This window comes from Lytechinus pictus, chromosome 1, assembly GCF_037042905.1.
Source record: "Lytechinus pictus isolate F3 Inbred chromosome 1, Lp3.0, whole genome shotgun sequence".
In the NCBI taxonomy this organism is placed as follows: domain Eukaryota; kingdom Metazoa; phylum Echinodermata; class Echinoidea; order Temnopleuroida; family Toxopneustidae; genus Lytechinus; species Lytechinus pictus.
In genome coordinates, this window is record NC_087245.1 from 31,052,756 (window position 1) to 31,072,571 (window position 19,816).

Sequence of the window (19,816 nt, forward strand, 5' to 3'; positions counted from 1 at the left end):
CAATTTGGCCAAAGTTCATTGACCCTAAATGACCTTTGACCTTGATCATGTGACCTGAAACTTGCACAGGATGTTCAGTAATACTTGATTACTATTATGTCCAAGTTTCATGAATCAGATCCATAAACTTTCAAAGTTATGATGGTAATTCAACAGATACCCCCAATTCGGCCAAAGTTCAATGACCCTAAATGACCTTTGACCTTGGTCATGTGATGTGAAACTCATGCAGGATGTTCAGTGATACTTGATTAACCTTATGTATAAGTTTCATGAACTAGGTCCATATATTTTCTAAGTTATGATGACATTTCAAAAACTTAACCTTAGGTTAAGATTTTGATGTTGATTCCCCCAACATGGTCTAAGTTCATTGACCCTAAATGACCTTTGACCTTGGTCATGTGACATGAAACTCAGGCAGGATGTTTAGTAATACTTGATTAACCTTATGGCCAAGTTTCATGAACTAGGTCCATATACTTTCTAAGTTATGCTGTCATTTCAAAAACTTAACCTCAGGTTAAGATTTGGTGTTGACGCCGCCGCCGCCGTCGCCGTCGCCGTCGCCGTCGGAAAAGCGGCGCCTATAGTCTCACTCTGCTATGCAGGTGAGACAAAAACAATAGAAATAGTGAGTGATGGACATCAACAAATCCCTCATTTGCATGTCACTGAGTTGTGCATATAACTGTTTTGTGAAAAATTAATGAAATTTTAAAATATCATAACTTTCTTATTTTACATCCGATTTTGATGAAATTTTCAGCATTATGCTTGTTTGAATTTTCTCTATTTATTAAAGTCAACATTTTTCTGGGGTGGACTTGACCTTTATAGATGTATTATTTGACCCTGACATATAACACAGTCGAACCTGTCTTTATAGCGGCCACCTGTCTTGAGTGAATACAATCTTTAGTAGCGACCAAACTTCTCTCCAAGTTGAAACAAATATCTGTCTACAGTGGCCACTTTTTGTTTCCCTTGGGTTACCTTTTTGAACAACAGCTTTTAATGTATTTTACACAGACTGAATAGGCCCATTCTTTGTAATTCCCTTATCCTGTATCTACCTACCTGTGATGCAGATATCGATGTCGGCAGAGTCGTCACCGACTTCGTTCTCCGCGACGAAGGTATACTTGCCGGAGTTCGACCTCTCCGCTTCTTTGATGAGGAGCGTGACAAACTTGTCACCCTTCTCCATGCCCCTTGTCATGGACCTGCCGTCCTTGAGGATGGAACCCTCTGCCTTCGGTCGTCCGGAGAAGCCGACCTTGATGTTGACTTCTTCACCCTTTGCGAAGGTCACAGTGGCGCCCTGGTAGCGCAAGGGTATCCTGACTGTGGGCTTGGCTGAAGAAGTGAAAGAGAGCATTACATTCAACATCATTTGAAGGTTGTGGTTTTTTAATCAAAAAAAGTGAAAAGTGATAGCAGATGAGTATTGATTCAAATGTTTTTTTGAAGAAAAACAGGAAAAGAGATTTGATTCCCTTTTCACTAAGAAAAAGCTTATGTGCCTGTATTGTGAACTCGAGTCTAATTTGAACTCTGGTCTAAAGAGGAGGTTTATCTATGGAAAGCCAACAGCGACACTGATCTCTAACAGAAGATGTTTTTCAATTTGGCAGCACATTTGGCATTAATTTCACTGATAAATGTCTTGAGAAAATAACTAAGATAGACTTCTTTGCCTTTAAAGCACGGGGATAGAACACAATAAACATCAGAAACATACGACAAAAAAACTAAAGTTTGACCATTTTGGCTTCCCATAATATTGGTACAGAGTGAGACCATGGTCTAAGTTGAGCTAGACTTCAAAATACGTACTATGGTGAACAAAATCAGCATTAGAAATAAGGTTGGATCTTATTGTTCAATACATCAAAAAAAGACTATCGGAATGGCGATTGAATATTTACCCCCCCCCCCCACAATGGCTCCGGTTTCAGTTTCTTTGATGACATAGGTTAAGGGTTAGGGTTGTGATATGCAAATAAATCAAGAATATGAAAATATAATAATAATAATAACAATATAATAAAGATTATTGGGTTTTACTTAACAATTCATCAAGGAGCAGTAGAGGAAATATTAGATCTCATACAAATATTGGCTGCTCACGAGAAGCCAATAGCAAAGCTAATAACCCCCAACTGACCTATAGACTATGCGCATATTATTTTACAAAGAATGAAAGTCGAGGGAAAATAGTAAACCTATAGCTTAAGATCATTGATGGGTAAAGTTTCAACTGTCATCCGAATATGAGAGCGGTCAATATGTGTTTTATATACCAATTATTTCTTAGCAGGGAAACAGTATAAACTATTGCCTTGCTACAACCATGCCAATCTGTATATAACTTACTCTTAAGGTTGAGCATTGCTCTGCTTGTCTTCTTGCCGCCAGGGTTGCTGATCTCAATACTGAACTCGTCCTCGTCATCACGCTCCAGCTCGTTGATGACGAGAGTGGATGTGGTATCCGATGTCTCGATCTCAAACTTGTTACTGTTGAAGAGCTCCCTCTCTCCCTTATACCTGAGCAAGAGATAAAGTGTATCATGTGAAATGGGTGAACACAATCAAAATGTTGAACGTGCCTCAGTAGATTGACCATTTCACACTGATATAATAATGCTTTACGGTCATAACTTTTCTGCAATATTATCAAAGGGGAATGAAACCCTTGGAACATGTTAGCTTGTGTGGAAACAGAAAAATCAAAGTATAAGATCAAAGAAAGTTTGATAAAAATTGGACAAACAATGAGAAAGTTATGAGCATTTGAATATTACAATCACTAATGCTATGGAGATACTCCCAATGGCAATGCGACAAAGATGTGTGATGTCTCATGTGAACAACATTCTCTTTGATAGACGATAAAATACCCCCAAAATGTCTCTTTTTGCTCTTTCTTATGGTGATAAAAAACTCTTTATCCATAATGTATTCTTTGAAAATCTGCAGTAATTGCCCTTCTATAGAAAGAATCTACTGATAGATGTGATAAAAGAGGCAGTTTAAGTGAAGCATGTACGTTGTTCACACGTGACATCACACATAATTGTCGCATTGCCAATTGAAGGATCTACGTTACAATAATGATCTTAACTTTAAATGCTCATAACTTTCTTATCATTTATTCATTTTTTTCTCAAACTTTCCTTGATCTGTTTCTTTGATTTTTTCTGTTTTTGCACAGGCTATCTTGTTCCAAAGGTTTAATTTGCCTTAAAGCTAACATGACATTCAAAGATACTTAAAAGAACTACCGATAATATTCAAAAACTTTTAAACTGACAATAATTAACGAATATACAATGTGCGTGTGTGGAAGAGGGTGAAAGCGAGGGTGGGGCACAGAGTGATTGCAGAGACCAGAGAGCGTCTTACCAAGTGACATCGGGTGTGGGAAGTCCAGAGAATGCACAGCTGAATTTGACAGATTTACCCTGGATGCCTGTGGCATCCTTTACTTGTTCTTCAAACTTGGGCTTGACCACAGCTGCAGAGAGAGAGAAAAAAAAGAGAAAATAATAAACAAATAGCAACACACACAAAAACACTTTTGTTTAAACACATCATAGCTTATTGCATTTTTCCATTACTCTCAAGTGCCACATTTTCTTGTGACTGTGGCCTGTATAGTACAGTAGATTATTTATTTGTTTATTTATGTTTATTGTATCTGTGTCATATTTTATATGTATACATAGTATTATTATCTGAATTGTTATTGTATTATTTATTGTGCCTCCCTCATAAAACCAGAGGACAGAGACCTTTAAATTTTGGTGATTGCATATGTAGGGATACAAAAAATTTGTTACATGATTTAGCAACGCTCATGTCAGATCGCGAAGTCTTGCGTACCATTGTTGATTCATTCTCGGATGCGTCCGATTTATAGAAGTAGTTGAATGCAGAAATAAAAGCAAACAAATAATATTCTTCTGATTGTGACATATAAAACTAGGCTCATATTCTGCTTGGATTGCTCAAAAAAGCATTAAACTTAAATATACAATCAGGGATAAAGCTAAAAAAAGATAGAATTCAGTTTTCTTGGTGAAACTTACGGTTTGGATCCCTGATGGTGACCGGTAGGCTGGGCATAGAAGGCTCTCCCTTGCCTGCCCTGTTGACCGAGACGATGCGGAACTCGTATTCCTTACCCTCGACAAGGTTAGGGACAAGGAAGTAGTTCATTGGAACAGGGTTTAGATTCACTGGAGCCTGGATAGAAGGAAAACAACGTAAAATTAATCTTAATATGGATAAACATGAAAACAAGATCCAGGCCCTGTAAAATAAAGCTTAGCGTGTAACCTTCAGGTTAACTTCTCTTATTGATTGCATTGATTACCGTCAATCATGACAATCAGCCCCAAGATCAATCGCAAGGTTATTGCACCCTGATATTTCTTCCTGTCTCCCAAAATTTAATCAATCCCACTCAAAAAGTTTCTTGGCAAAAAGTATCTCTCAGAGCTCAACTACCAGGAGCCTCAAAGAGTTAAAATTGGTCTTTTCGTTTATTATTCCAATAGGTATATACGATAAAAATGTTGCATTCTGGGTAAGAAACTAGGAATTGTTTGGGGTATTCTATCAGGAAGGGCTTTAAGCTTTTGGCCCTCTGTTTGCTTGATTACAAGCATTCATGCTTTCTTAATAGCAATCAGGTAAAAAAAAATCATCACCACCACCAGCGAAGGCAAAGTCACTCACCCATCTCTCAGCTCCGGCTTCAGTCTTCTCTACGATGTAACCAGTGACTTGACTACCACCGTCGTCATCGGGTTTGGTCCAGGTTATGCTGGCAAAGTCCTTGCCAACTTCAGAAATATCTGGGCTACTGCTAGCACCAGGTGGGTCTAAAACAAATCAAATGTGAAGTATGATAATCATATCAACAGGGAAAAAAGTTACACAAGTGCTGAGGGCGAATTCGCCCCCCAATGCCCAAAATAGCCATGGGAATTTCCATAGGATGAAAAGCAAATTTGAAAGGACTCTACATCTTAAGTATACAATTCTGAACTATACTGTAAAATTGTATGAAATTTACATCAGATTTTGACCGAGTGATAGACGTTCATACTCAGTAATCTCATGAGGTCTAAAAATGCCGAGGCAATTCATTTGAATACGCATCTTGGAAAATTCAAATCAGGCGAACTTCAAAGATTGATAGCAAAAAGCAAGCTCATGAATCTATGTTATTTTTGCATATTTTGAATATTTAGGTGCTTAACTCAGTATAATATTTGGTGAAATGGATTTCGTTCTAACGATGGAACGTCCTTAATGATCTTACTCACCGTATGGTGCCTTAGCCACAATAGGTTCCCTGGTCTTGAGAGGAATGCTCTGGCCGATGTCGTTCTCCGCCATGACCCTGAACTCATAGGCACGACCTTTGACCAGGTTGCTTGGAGTGAAGGATGTGTTGGGAAGGTAGCTACCAGCTAAATGTAAAAACAATGAATAAATATACAGTATAGCAAAGCATGTGATTATTACCAATGTCAGGAATAGGACAGACAGATTAAATCAAAGTTTTATATTTATGCCTGCTAATGATTAAACTTGTATCTTTGTAACAGTTCAAAGAACTACTATTGAGAGACACAGTCACAGTTCTATGCATTTTAACTCTTGTACGCAAAAAAAAATGAGAAATACAGGCGTATTCAAAGAGAAGGCTACGACAAACATTAAGGTGAGCTCATTGAGATATGCAAGTACTCTATTGCTATGCTTGAGATGTCATAATGAAAAGCTGGGTGATTCATGGAAATTTGAAAGGGTTTGGAACTTTTATTTCCTCTATAAATTGATAAACTTGACCCATTTTATCGAACATAGCACCTTTCATCCTTCATCAATATCAATCCTTTACCCCTCTGATGGCACTCGTTAATCTCATTTCCTGAATTTGCTTACCTGTGATCCAGTCTGGGTTCTCCTCATCCCTGCGTTCCACGGTGTATCCCTTGATTGGACTGCCGCCGTCATTGGCTGGTGCCTTCCAAGAGAGGGCGATAGAGTTGTTTGTGATCTCACCAACCTCGATGGGTCCCTTAGGTGCGGAAGGTTTATCTACAAAATAGGACACATACATTTGCATTTATGAAATAATTGGTCCTTAATATTCAATACTTGATTGAACATTGATTTAAAGGGGTACTCCAGGCTGAAAATCATTTTCCAATTAAATATAGTAAAATTTATCAAATAAAATACTGAAAACTTCTGATTCATCTTCATTTAGTTTTCAATAACAAAAAAAAAAGAGATTATACTTCCATATAACTCTTTATACATCAGGACCTTCCTGAATGACTCTTCTCCCTTTTTTATTTCACAAGGAAAGGCATCTTGGTCTCAAATTATCATGGCTTGAGAAGTTCATACATTCTGAGATTTTATCAAGCTTAAAAAGCACAAACTAAGCTTTAAAATGATGTACAATTATCTAATTGATTAACCCACTCTAGTACTTGATTGAATGTAGAAGAAATTCAATGAGAGCTTCAAAGAATATTAGGAGAAAAGGTTTGAAGCTTTGGGTGAAATCTTGGTGAAACCTTAAGCATTCAAGAAAAAAAATGATGTAAAAGAAACTCTTGTATTATTTACCTCTTTATCAAACTTCGCAACTCTTTATTAAAATTTACGTCTTCAAAATTTGACAGGATAAAAGGGATTACTCTTTCAAATAACTTATTTTCAAATTTTAACTTTTTTCGAAGACCAAATTACTATTTTGGCTATTATTACCTGTCCTTGGGTAACTGGTCCAAAATGGAAAAAAATGGGGGTAAGATAGACAAAAATATGTTGATTATTTACTGGAATCACTCCTTACCTGAGACTTTGACGTCAAATGTGCAGGAGTCTGAGCCGACACTGTTGCTAAGGGTGACCTTGAAAGTCTCGTTGTCTTCAGGCTCGGCGCCCTTGACTCCAACCTGGACATAGTCATCAAAGACGATAGCCTTGACTCGGCCATCAGCTGTAGAGACGGAAGTCAGGAGAAAATTCAACATGAGATAATTTATCTAGAGAATCTAATTTTGTTTTTCAAGTGTTTCATCTATTCAATTTGCTTCCACATACCATATTTGGTCAATCCATACCAAATTTAATAATAATGATAGGCATTTATACGGCACCATCTATCCACAAATATTCTACTCCGAGGTGGACAAGAAAAAATAAGAGAGATTGGGTGAGTGTCTGATTGCGTAGAATTGATACTCTTAGAAAAGAAATGTTTAGAAATTTTGCCAAAAATTAATTTCAACGAGTGTTACAACAAACCAGTTTCACTACCATCTCCAAAATACACAAACATCTGTTTTTTTATTGATTGATTTGTAGCTCTTTTCTTATAATCAATAAGAACAGAAAAATATTATTTGACTATGAATTGTACTTTGTCATTAGGAAGTAACTTACATGTAATGTTCTCGATTCCTCTGTGGACGGTGACATCCAAATCACCCTTGCCATCGAATGGAATCTTGACCTTGAAGGGTTCACCGACCTCTGTTTCTACGTTCCTGGGTGCGGAACGGATGCTAGGTGGTACTGCAATATGAATCATTCAAAAATAATAAAAGTAATAATAATGAAGTAATAATAACAATAATAATATATGGTAATTATCGTACCAATAATATCATGGTCTGCGTGCTTCGCAAATTAATTATCTATTACAAGAGAAATTAAACAAATTAAAGGTTTCATTAGATTTCAATATAATTCTACATTACCCTAATTATTATTATACTACACCATACTACTGTATACACTCAATGTATTAAATACAGTGAACTCATGATAGCATTTAATCACGAACACTTGCTCTCCGATTGAACATACTAATAACTTGTCACTTATAATGAGTCCACATCTAAGTAAGATATAGGTATCTATTCATTGGTAGATTCCTGAGACAAGAACATTAACTGTAGCAAATAAGAATCTGACCAAATTGAAAAATTCAAGGATCCCTCTTAGAAATAAGTAAAGCAGTAAACCATCTGTTATGGACACTCATTAATAAACACAAAGGTGTTTTCTGTGTTTTCAAGGTTTCCACGGTAGTCACCATACTGGCAAAGTGACCTGTATTGTGAGTCCTGAATGAAAGTGACCCCCTGGAGACGGTTTCACAAATATTTGTAATCCGACAACTTTCCTTCACTTGATTGGCTCACAAGCAAAGTTCCCATGGTAACAGTTCGATAAAATGTTCTTTTTTCAGATAATAAATCATCTGACAAGTCCTTTCATGAAAATCCCCATGTGTACATACAAACTTTCTCTCCTGCATCGATGACAAAAAATATTTCCCATCTCCTTTCCTCTCCTATGAAAAACCTTCTAATCGAGTTTGTTGTGAGTTCTAATTACTTCATACTAGGCAAAGTTATCATTCACCTTTCAGGAAGAATATTCTGAGACACTAGGGAGATCTTTCTCAATGACAACACACCATTCAACGGAAGCAATCAATGTTATTTGGAGAGTTGTTTGGAGATTTTGAAAGTTTGCAAATTTCACTCTAAAATCTGTCAAATATTCAAGTAATATCCCTGACAATAAGAGAAATTTGGTGGGCCTGTGATACATACGTAGGACTGAAAGCTTGGCGCGGCACTTCTCCGTGCCAGTCTTGTTGGTGGCTTCGCAGACGACCTCTCCGGCATCAGAGTCCCTGAGGTCTGTCAAGATCAGCGTGTAGGTGGTGTCCGAATCCCTGATCTTCACCCTGGCTCCAGGAAACAGTTCCTCGCCCTTGCGCAACCTTATCAAAGAGAGGGAGGAAAACATGTACAGGGAGTGTTTCACAAAGAAATATATCTGAATAACAATGAAAAAGGCATAAGACAACTTGTCAAAAGTCCGTGCCGCATATTTTAGCTGTAATCCCACAATAAAGAGGCGTTATTGTCTTTTCACATCAAACCCCTCTTAATACTTTTCTGCTTTCTGACCTTGTTTCACAGAACTTGTCATCAATGGCACGCTATAGGGAAGTGTGATAAGCTCCTGAAATGATGGATTTTAATTGTTTGTGAGCAAATCTACAATAAAATAAATATTCTTCTTTATATTACATTGGGATGACGTTCTAAGAGCTTTACAGATACATCATTAGCCCAGTCATTGCAACCTGGCATTGCCTGAACACAATATATGCACTTTCTATACTACCAAAGGAGCATTCAAACAGTTTTCAATTAAGTGGGATTTCAAATCTTACCGGGTATCGATTTAGCAACTGGGTGGAGAGTGGCAAAGTGTGGACTAACGCCTTGCTAAAGAAACTAGGCGGCAATGGAATTCAAATAAAAGACCCACTGATAACAAGGCATGAGTCAGAACATGGTATTCCTTTACATTGATAACCTTCTTTGTGAAATAGGGCCTTGAATTCTTACCATCTGATGGTTGGCTGTGGTGTACCGGTGACCTTGCATTCAAACTTGGCCTCTTCTCCCTGAGCGGACTGTACAGCCTTGAATTTCTCATCAAAGTAAGGAGCAACACCCTCTGCAAAATAAGATTAATGATATGAAAGATACAATCGATTACATAAGAGATACAATCAAATTACATAAGAAATACAATCAATTGCTTAAGAGATAAATCAATTTAATAAAAGATGCAATCAATTTAATAAAAGATGCAATCAATTGCATAAGAGATACAATTAATTACATAAGAAATGCAATCAATTACATAAAATATGAAATCAATAGTAAAAGAGATACAATGTACAATCAATAACATAAGAGATGCAATCAATTACAAAAAAGATGCGATCAACTATATAAGAGATGCCATCAATTACAGAAAAGATGCAATCAATTGCATAAGAGATACAATCAATTACATAAGAGATACAATCAATCACATACAATCCTTTATTGAACTAAACATAACACAGGGGTGTGAGTGGTCACAAATAAAAAGAGCTGAAATGTTGATAAAGTCTGAAATAGAAGAGCTTCCATACTTTTTTAACAGAGGAAAGCCAAAAATAAGCTGAAATTAAAAACCAAAAAAATCTGAAATCAGCTAAAAATCTGAACTCTCACACCCCTGATAACAGTAAAGTCTATGGCAAAGTGTGTACAAAAAGTTAAAACATTGTTAAATCGTAAGCATATCCTTTTACATTACACGATCCAGCTATCATTAGCTGATGGATAGAACAGCACTCTGTTTGAACAACAAAATGCAAATTAATAATAATATAATAACTTAGTCTTATATAGCGCTTTTCATGAAATCCATATCAAAGCGCTTTACAATGTAGAACATACGAATTGCATCCATACAAAATGTATACATCATACTAGTGCCCTGTTTTTCTTTTTACTGGTTAATCAAAATATACTTCTTTTTTTACTTTGAACTCTAAACTATACTATACTAAACTAACTATATAAAATATTTTTAAAAAAATTGTGATGGGGAACGGGTTACCCCTTAAAAATGTATCAATTATTGTCAGGTTTCGTTGCCTCTGTTGGGCTACAGTGTCAAGATTTTCATTAAAATATTTCAAGTCTCAATCTACAAGACAATCTACAGATTGATAAGAATCCATTATTACTCACTGATAGGTTTCTGGGTCTCGATGGGTGCAGCGGTGACTGCGGGTTCACTGCTTCCCATCTCATTCTCAGCGATCACCCGGAACTCGTAGCCCTTGCCCGGTTCAAGCCCGTCCACGGTGATGCCGGTACCCCTGACCGGGTACTTGCTGACCGGTTCCCAATCTGGGGAACCCTCCTCTCGCTTCTCAACCACGTAGCCTGGCGGGGAACAGAAGGAAAGAGAGAGTGGTTACATGCTGTAAGTAAAGGATCAGATATTTGCTCCTCAGACAATTGCTTCTGTCTCATTTTCCCAGAAGATGTAATACTGGTGTCTGATTTGATTTGATTTTGCTTTATATTATAAATGTCAACATTACAGATCATGGTTACATTTAATAGTATAATCATTCAGAAAATATACATGTGTATCAAAGTTAAAATCCATTTTGTTCAAGACCTTGTTCTACCGTCACAAGATAGATCCGATAAAGAACCAACACCTATGGCTCGCTGATGAGCCATACTAGATGATGGATGACCTTACATTTGACGTTAGTCCAGAAAATAAGAAATGGTAAAATGCCTTGGTGAAACCATACTTGGGATTTAGAGTCAGCATTGAGGAGAGGTTTTAAACTTGACTTTATATGCTTTAAGCAAAATGTCACGGATCTCTAGCTATCCCCCAAATCTTAGTCAACTCAACTCACCAGCAAGTTTGGCTCCACCATCTGAAGTTGGTTTGTCCCACTTGAGGTCAACGGACTCCCTGCCAACGTCTGATGCAGTTGGAACACCAGGGGCAGAAGGAGGGTCTAAATGAACAAAAAGGAAAAGAAAAAGAAAATAAATATATTGATACAGTATTTTTTTATGATCCGAGCTGCTTTGATAATGATAATAATAATATAGTTTACATTTCTATAGCCCCTTATCCATAAGAAACAAAGCTTTTTGAGATGCTATACCTAGTCAGCATAGGAGATCAAAATATAAATGCAAATCACCAGGCAGTGACAGTATAGTAAGTCCAGGGCAAAAGCAATTTTTGTGTAAGAATGTATAGTTCAAGTCTTATTGCATACAATGAACTAATAATAAATTTAACATACAAGAAAATGCATGCCATAAGTTCATGAGATTAAATGAGAAAGTAATTTCTAGTGGGGAAAAAATGTCATTCTACTTTCCTTTTTAGATGCTAAATGGCATATAAACAGGTGCAGATCCATCGTTTGCACAAGTTTTACAGTATCTTGAGAAATTTCTTAACAATCTAACAATTTAATCTAAATTTACTCAGGAGCGGCAATGTTGAAAGAAATGCATAGTTCATATTATCTCTGTCATATCCGTAACTTACTATACACAAGCATAAACCACATTTCACTAAGCAATTAATTCATCCCCCTCTAAAAAAAAAAATTTGTTTGCACCACTGCCTTTAGTTTAAACAATTTCAAGGCCACTTACTAATGACAGCTTTGGGTTCAACACCAAGTAGGGTTCGGCTTGGAGAACTCTTTCCAGCCTTGTTCTTAGCAAAGACCCTGAATTCATACTCTGCAGTGTCACGGAGGTTGCTGACTGGAAGGGTTGTCTCCTTGACGTTGTAGTCATTGACCTGCAGAGGGTGCAAAGTTGAAAAGAATTAGAACTGTTCATGTAGTGATCCAGGATCATGACCATCATCATCATTATCACCATCATCAATACCATCATCACCAACACCATCAGTACCACCATTACCACCAATGCCATCATCATCATCATCATCACCATCACCATCATCATCATCATCACTACCATTATCTTTACCATCATCAATACCATCATCACCAACACCATCACTAACACTATTACCATCACCGCCATTATTATCATCATCATCGTTATCATCATCATCATCACCACCATTATCATCATCATCACCATCATCACTTTGTCACCACCATCACTACCATTATCTATACCATCATCAATACCATCATTACCACCACCATCACCACCACCACCATCACCATCATCAACTAGGCCACCATCACCATCACCACCACTGCAATCGCCACCACAACCACCACCACCATACCTTCTCCTCTACTGATCACATCTTACCGGTATCCAGTCTCCATCCCTCTCCTTCTTCTCAACGATGTAACCGATGATGGGGGATCCACCATCAGCCTCCGGAGCTGTCCAGGAGAGCCTGACGAAACCACGATCAACTTCATCAGCAGTGGGCTTGCCTGGAGCTTCAGGTGGGTCTATGATCAACAGTCAAATAAAAGAATTACTATTAAACTTCTTAAAGACAATTTTACCACCATTTACTACATTTAATTCTTTTAAAAAATCACTTCACATTACTTTATATAGTCTGCATAAGACATAATAGAAATAAACCTATTCTCCATTAAGAAACAAATTGCCATGCATAAACGTATAGCCCAATATTCCTGGTAATAAGCAGAACTTTAGATATGATAATTTGACTTCTTTGAACTTTCAAATCTAATGCTATAAAAATGCCATTTGTTTATAAAAAAATCTAGTCTTAGTCAGATCGTACAGCGGGCTTTACATGACCACAATAATTGATAAAAATATCTAGACAAAAAGTAAACACTTTCACTTGAAATCATGTTACCAAATGGATCTTTGATGGTGACGGGTTGAGATCCCTCTAGAGGCGGACCAACACCGTACTGATTCTCGGCCATCACACGGAACTTGAGAACAGAGCCCTCATCCAGGTTGACCACGTCGTAGGAGGTGGTCCGGACGTAGGTAGACACCTTGGTCCATGCTGACCGTCCTGCAGCCTGCTTCTCGATCACGTAGTTTGTAACGCGGCTGCCTCCGTCGTCCTGTGGCGGTTTCCATGACAGCCTGCAGAAGTCTGCAGTGACGTCAGTGGCCGCCAGCGGGCCCTCGGGGGCAGACGGTTTGTCTGAGGGGAGGGGAGAAGGATTGGAATAGAACGGTTTGAATAAATGGTTTGTACGATGTGTGTTGCATGATACATGAGAAGCCTAATCGTGTTGACAAAGTAATTAATGGTAATCTGTCAAATTATTTATCTATTGATAACTGATTTTTATTTAAAGTCCACAAAGACGTTTAGCATGTCAAAATCAATATCTTTTTATAACTGACTTTCATTAAAAGACAACAAAGATTACTCTAGGGGTCATTTGGTTGCCATGGGTACTGTCTTACCAAGAGATATCTATGAACAAAAATATGATTTTCATTGTTTCAAGTGAAACTGTGCTAGATTTCGATCATGAAAGTTCATCTGTGTTGGTAAAAGATAACGATTTTGTTGAACTTTGGTTCACAACACAAAAAACAGAAAATAACGAAGAGTTACCTCGAAATTTTCGGCTGCTAACTGCAACCTTCGTCAGTGATGTGACCCGATTTGACCTTAGTGACGTAATGATTGTAAGTAGTATTGGATCAATTACTTATAACTGTACCAAGCATCTTGCCTACATTCTGTCACCTTTAGTTGGTCAGACTTGTCACCATGAAACTGATTCTCAATCTTTTGCTGAATGTATTAAGAATGCGCGTGTTGAGGAAGACGAGGAACTGAGATCATATGACGTGACAGCTCTTTTCACTTCAGTTCCTATTGACAAGGCCCTGAAGATTATCCAATCCAAACTTCAGAGCGTGAACACTTGGAAAGATAGGACTCGCTTATCAGTGGACCACATTGTGAAACTGTTGGATGTTTGCCTGCGATGTACTTATTTTGTTCACAATGGCATATATTATCAGCAGATCCATGGAGCAGCGATGGGATCGCCAATTTCCCCCATTGTTTGTAATCTGTACATGGAACATTTTGAACAATTAGCTCTTGAGTCAGCATCTCATCCTCCAATATGGTGGTTTCGATATGTTGATGATACACACACTAAACTCAAGAAAGAATTCTCGCAGGAATTTACTGATCATCTGAACTTGATTGATCCGGACATTCAATTCACCACTGAAGGTGAGGAAGGATGGTCGCTGGCATTTCTTGACACTTTGACGGTTATTCAACCAGACGGCAACTTGGATATCAAAGTTTACCGTAAACCTACGCACACCGACCAATACCTGAACTTTTCCTCTAATCACCCACTTGAACATAAGCTTGGTGTGATCAAGACTCTTTTCCATCGAGCGGAAGCGGTTATCACAGATCCAGTCACTGTTTCTGATGAAAAAGCGCACGTTAAACGGGCTCTCTCCAAGTGCGGCTATCCTAGTTGGGTCTTCAACAAGATTGATAACTCAGCTAAAGGAAAGTCTCCGCCTAGAAAGGACAACCCCAAGCCACCCAAAGGACAGATTGTACTTCCGTACGTTAAAGGATTATCGGAAGCCCTTCGTAGGAATTTCAGTCAATTTGGCATTAGGGTGTGCTACAAACCAACAAGGACCCTTAGACAGTACTTGGTTGCGCCGAAAGATAAGACAGAGAAGAAGGATATCACCGGTCCTATTTATTTGATTCCTTGTCAAGGACAGACGACTAAGGGTTTATGTCAGGAATCTTATATAGAAGAAACAGAACGTTCCCTTAGGACAAGATTCCTTAAACATCGACGCCCTAGCTCCACTTCCTCCGAGGTATCTCAGCACATCCACATCGAATCCCCTGGCCATCGTGTTGACATCAACAGGGTACAAGTGCTGGACAGGGAGCCGCGGTACTTCGAGAGAGGTGTGAAAGAGGCCATCTACATCCAGGCGTTCAGACCTTCTCTCAACAGAGACGGGGGGCGATATCATCGACCATTACGTCACTAAGGTCAAATCGGGTCACATCGCTGACGAAGGTTGCAGTTAGCAGCCGAAAATTTCGAGGTAACTCTTCGTTATTTTCTGTTTTTTGTGTTGTGAACCAAAGTTCAACAAAATCGTTGTGCTAGATTTATTCATTTTCCATTTTTACCATGAGTTTATAGTAGCTTTTAGCCTTAGCATTGAACTCCCTTCACCATTGTATTTAAGAATCCTTTCGATATGGTGTAAGTCAAGCTTGAAATAAAATTACATTACTCTCTTAGCGTAGAAAAATTTGAATGTCTGAACAACTCACCTACTACAATGATGCGAACAGTGGCTGTGTCGGTTCCCTTCTCATTGTTGAATGTGACTGCGTATGTTCCAGCATCGCCGCGTTCGGCCTCACTATTGACCATGATGGTGCTAAGCTCAGTATCCTACACGTTCAAAAGTAAAGTAGGAACACATAAATATGAAAAAAACATTGTAGTGTTATTGATTACCACACCAATATAAAAGGGAAGTAGGATTTTCATCTGTCAAATTCTTTAGCAATGAAAATATTGGACAAGGGTCATGTGTCTTGCATTTATTCATATAATTATCAGTCACAAATAATTATGCATTATCAATTGACAGAGGCCAATTTTCTACTTGCTTTCTATATATCATAGCCAAATACACTTAATTAAACTGAACTGAATAAGCCTTTTTGATTAATTTTCAGCTTATCTCAACTCAATAATGACAACCCCTGTGTCTAATTATCAATAGATACCTGAGCATGACTTATTATTGTGTATTATTTGCCAACATATGAATTTTTAAGAAACAGTCTTTTACATTCCAGGTGATGCTCATTGCACGTACTGTGCCTAACTGCTTTGATAACCAACCAAAGTATCAAGTACAGTAGGATAAAAGATCATTAAAAAATTCCAGGGTTACTATCTGAGATCACTGGCCAAATTTATTAGATTGCATTACAATTTACTTTGGACTTTCCATAGATTTTTTTTTATTCCAGAGTTGTTTTTATTTTAATACCCCGGCTAATGCCCAGGTAACAATATCCAAGTTCTTTGCAAGCATACAAAGACATTATAATCATAATGTGATACGGGCTATAAGAGAAATGTTTTATATTATTATTATTTTTAATATAGAAATCTTTTGGGTTTCGAGGGCAAAGATACTTTAATACATAGAGAAGAAAGTGGAATGAACATACAAACACATTGCAGACAAAAAATCTAGGCAAAAAACACATTAACGAAAATAAGAAATTGAGACAAGTGCCAGACCTCGAAGGTTATCCTACGGGTTGGTTCCACAGTGATGCCATTCTTGTCGCTTCGGGACCACGTGATGTTGGGTGGTGGCGAACTCTCAAAGGAGATCTCCACACGGAACTTCTCTCCTGCAACGGCGATGATCTCGCGGTTGCGGCAAGAGGAATCAACCTTGGGCTTGACTAAAAAAAGAAATGGCAATAAATCATTGCTAGAACACACATTTTAAATGACCGATCAACAGAACTAGTAAATAGTACCAGTCATTAGCAAACTTGCCATTTAGCTACAGTAAATGACGGGTTATGTGATACATTTTAGTCAATCATTAAGAGCCATACCACTATTCTATAAACAGAGGTGTATATTTGCATACATGTACATAAATTGGTCCACATTTCCTGCTCAAATTTAATGGATTGTAGAGTGACACTATTATAGGCGTTTTCATGTCGAGATATGTCTATAAAGCATAGTGCTTTCAATACAGATATAAAGATAAAATGAGCAAGATTAGATATATAATATTATTATAGGCATTATGGAACAAGCAATTTTTATTTATTTTGCCTATGCTGAAATGAAGAATCGGTGAAGAAAAGATATTTTGTTGGTGGCCTTAAAATGAACTGTTTTGTTTCTTATATTTTCATTGACCATAACTTAACCAAAGATGAACATTTATTGTGATCATAAATTATGTTGTAAATATATTTGTTTTCTATTATTGCTCGTTGACAAGTAGCATCCAATATTATATTATTTGTACTGATCTTTCATATCACCTTTGGATGTTTTTCATGTATATTTATGTTTATGTATTTTATGTTATGCAAGGTCCTCCTAGTATAACAGTACAGTATTGTAACTACTGATGGGGCTACCCTGTTAAATAAAGACAAAATAAATAAATTCATACAGCGTGATGAGGCTCAACTTCTGTTAATAAAGGTGATCAAAGAATTGTTCAACCTTAACGGAAAAAGGCAATATAAGGGGAATATAATCAAATTTCTTATTGTGAAAGGATGAAAAGTAGGCAGCATTTTATTACCTGGTGGTGGTCTGGCTGTAATGGCATCAGAAGCATCGCTGGGCTTGCCTGGGCCAGCTTCGTTGACTGCCTTCACTCGGAACTCATAGCTGGTACCTATACACATTCATCAGATGTAGTTATAGAAATTTGTTGATCCCAATATTATTGACTGATCGATTCATTTATCATGTTAAACAAAACACAAAATATCCACATTAAAAAAAAACTGAAAATTGAGGTAATGGCATTACTCCTTGTTAACATGATTATATGGATCTTTTCCCCTAAGATATTGATGAGAGTAGAGAAATAGCTGGTCTGTAATATTTGATAAGATGAAGACTGGAATGGGGTGCTAATCCATGAATGCAATGGAAAGCGGCATAAAAAAATCTTAAAACAGGAACACTATAAATGCTTTGTTTATTAATTAATTATTATATATATTCATGGTTTATTTATTCCAAAAACAATACGCATTTGGCAGCCAATGGCTGAAAAGAAATGTGTTTACAAATGGTTTACATATATATAAAAAAGAAAATACAAATTAAAAATAGTACATGTATTAGACCTCGTAGACTTATTATTATCATTAACATCCCCTTTGGTGAAAAGTTGACTTTTGGAGTCAGTTGCTCCTTTTAGAAAGTCTATGGGGAATAAAATAATTCAGCTGTCAAAGGATGAGAGTAAAGCATTTTATAATACGGCGACACAGATGTCTCTACGCCTGCATCGCCTCCTCATCACATCTGGGTCATTTTTCTCTCTCTGTCCCTACAATTCTCTTATACCTTCTGCAAGCTTGAAAGCCGTGAAGCTCGTATCCTTGACCGGTGCCCTTGTGGCCACTGACCAATCGCCGGTATCGGCCTTGCGCTTCTCGACGATGTAACCGACGATGGGGTCGCCACCGTCGCTCGAAGGCCTCTTCCACTGGATCGAGATCGTGGTCGCGGTCGTTGTGGTCACCTCTGGCTGTGATGGCATGCCAGGTGGATCTGGAATGAATAAAAGTAAAGAAAACTTTGAAAGCCGCCATTTTCTTTTCTAATTGTCTTTCATTAATAGCTTTGTGTGTATACAGACAAAGATTGATCTCGTGGATACACTGCTACACCTCCACTTTTTTATCTTTTCTCACCAGGCAAAAAAAATTATTTTTAATTTTCAGGGGCTACTTTCACAACTACCTGAATCTGCAACATTGGTGATGATGGTATTGATGATGGTAAAGATAATGGTAGTGATGATGATGGTGATGGTGATGATGATGATGATGATGGTGATGGCAACAAATGGAGATTTTCTATGGCTTCTTTTTTAGTTACCAGGGCTTTTTTGAGCATGTCGGGGGCTAAATCGTCCTCGGCCCTCGTAAAATTTTTCTGTTTTTCACTACTGCAGCCCCTGCTGAGGCCTGTTTCATAAAACTTGTTATGCAATAACAGTTAAAAGCTACTGAAATTATTGGATTTGATTGGCTGATGGTAAACTTGTTATAGAAATTGTGAATTTGCTCCTAGAACACGTCCTTATGAAATGGAACCCAGGTCTTCACTGATAGTTCTACCTTTAAATATGCACCTACTACAATGAAACTTCTTTTCTTGGCTAATAACTACTATTGCTGTTACAACTTCTACCATTCAACGACATTGACCTCATTACTACTATTACTGCCTCTACCCTAACTTTGTTAACTACTTCTTCTTTGAAGTAACATGCCACTTCTGCTGCTGTTACTTGTACTAATTCTACTATCACTCTTGTACTAAATCTACTATCACTGTTTCTACTAGTAAATGTAACTCCAGCTGCTATTTGTTCTAAAATCAATGACAGTGACAATCGTGTTCCAATAACACCCAAACACCGAAGTCCATTTGGGAGCAAATGTAGACATTATTTAGAACATGGTATGCGATGTACAGGAACTGCATATTAATAATAATGATATTCAGTTCTTTTATAGCGCATAACACATAGCTACGCATGTCCCTATGCACTTGGATGGAATTGAGGAATATTATTACTACATGTACATGTATT

At 37.5% G+C, this 19,816-nt stretch overlaps 1 protein-coding gene across 6 annotated transcripts in view; it reads right to left on the reverse strand.

Moving 5' to 3' along the window:
- The window catches only part of LOC129265683 (twitchin-like), a 125,239-nt gene that overhangs the window by 33,198 nt on the left and 72,225 nt on the right, over window positions 1–19,816 (reverse strand). For all 6 annotated transcript variants that reach the window (XM_064100265.1, XM_064100271.1, XM_064100278.1 and 3 more), the window contains 20 exons: window positions 18,559–18,765; window positions 17,780–17,875; window positions 16,738–16,907; window positions 15,747–15,870; window positions 13,290–13,592; window positions 12,758–12,906; window positions 12,116–12,266; window positions 11,353–11,457; window positions 10,661–10,858; window positions 9,476–9,587; window positions 8,666–8,838; window positions 7,485–7,616; window positions 6,892–7,038; window positions 5,967–6,122; window positions 5,342–5,488; window positions 4,749–4,894; window positions 4,097–4,253; window positions 3,411–3,522; window positions 2,380–2,552; window positions 1,081–1,359 (listed from right to left, as the gene is read on the reverse strand). In XM_064100265.1, coding sequence (XP_063956335.1) covers window positions 1,081–1,359; window positions 2,380–2,552; window positions 3,411–3,522; window positions 4,097–4,253; window positions 4,749–4,894; window positions 5,342–5,488; window positions 5,967–6,122; window positions 6,892–7,038; window positions 7,485–7,616; window positions 8,666–8,838; window positions 9,476–9,587; window positions 10,661–10,858; window positions 11,353–11,457; window positions 12,116–12,266; window positions 12,758–12,906; window positions 13,290–13,592; window positions 15,747–15,870; window positions 16,738–16,907; window positions 17,780–17,875; window positions 18,559–18,765 — 3,237 coding nt within the window. The remainder of the gene's footprint in view (window positions 1–1,080; window positions 1,360–2,379; window positions 2,553–3,410; window positions 3,523–4,096; window positions 4,254–4,748; window positions 4,895–5,341; window positions 5,489–5,966; window positions 6,123–6,891; window positions 7,039–7,484; window positions 7,617–8,665; window positions 8,839–9,475; window positions 9,588–10,660; window positions 10,859–11,352; window positions 11,458–12,115; window positions 12,267–12,757; window positions 12,907–13,289; window positions 13,593–15,746; window positions 15,871–16,737; window positions 16,908–17,779; window positions 17,876–18,558; window positions 18,766–19,816) is intronic.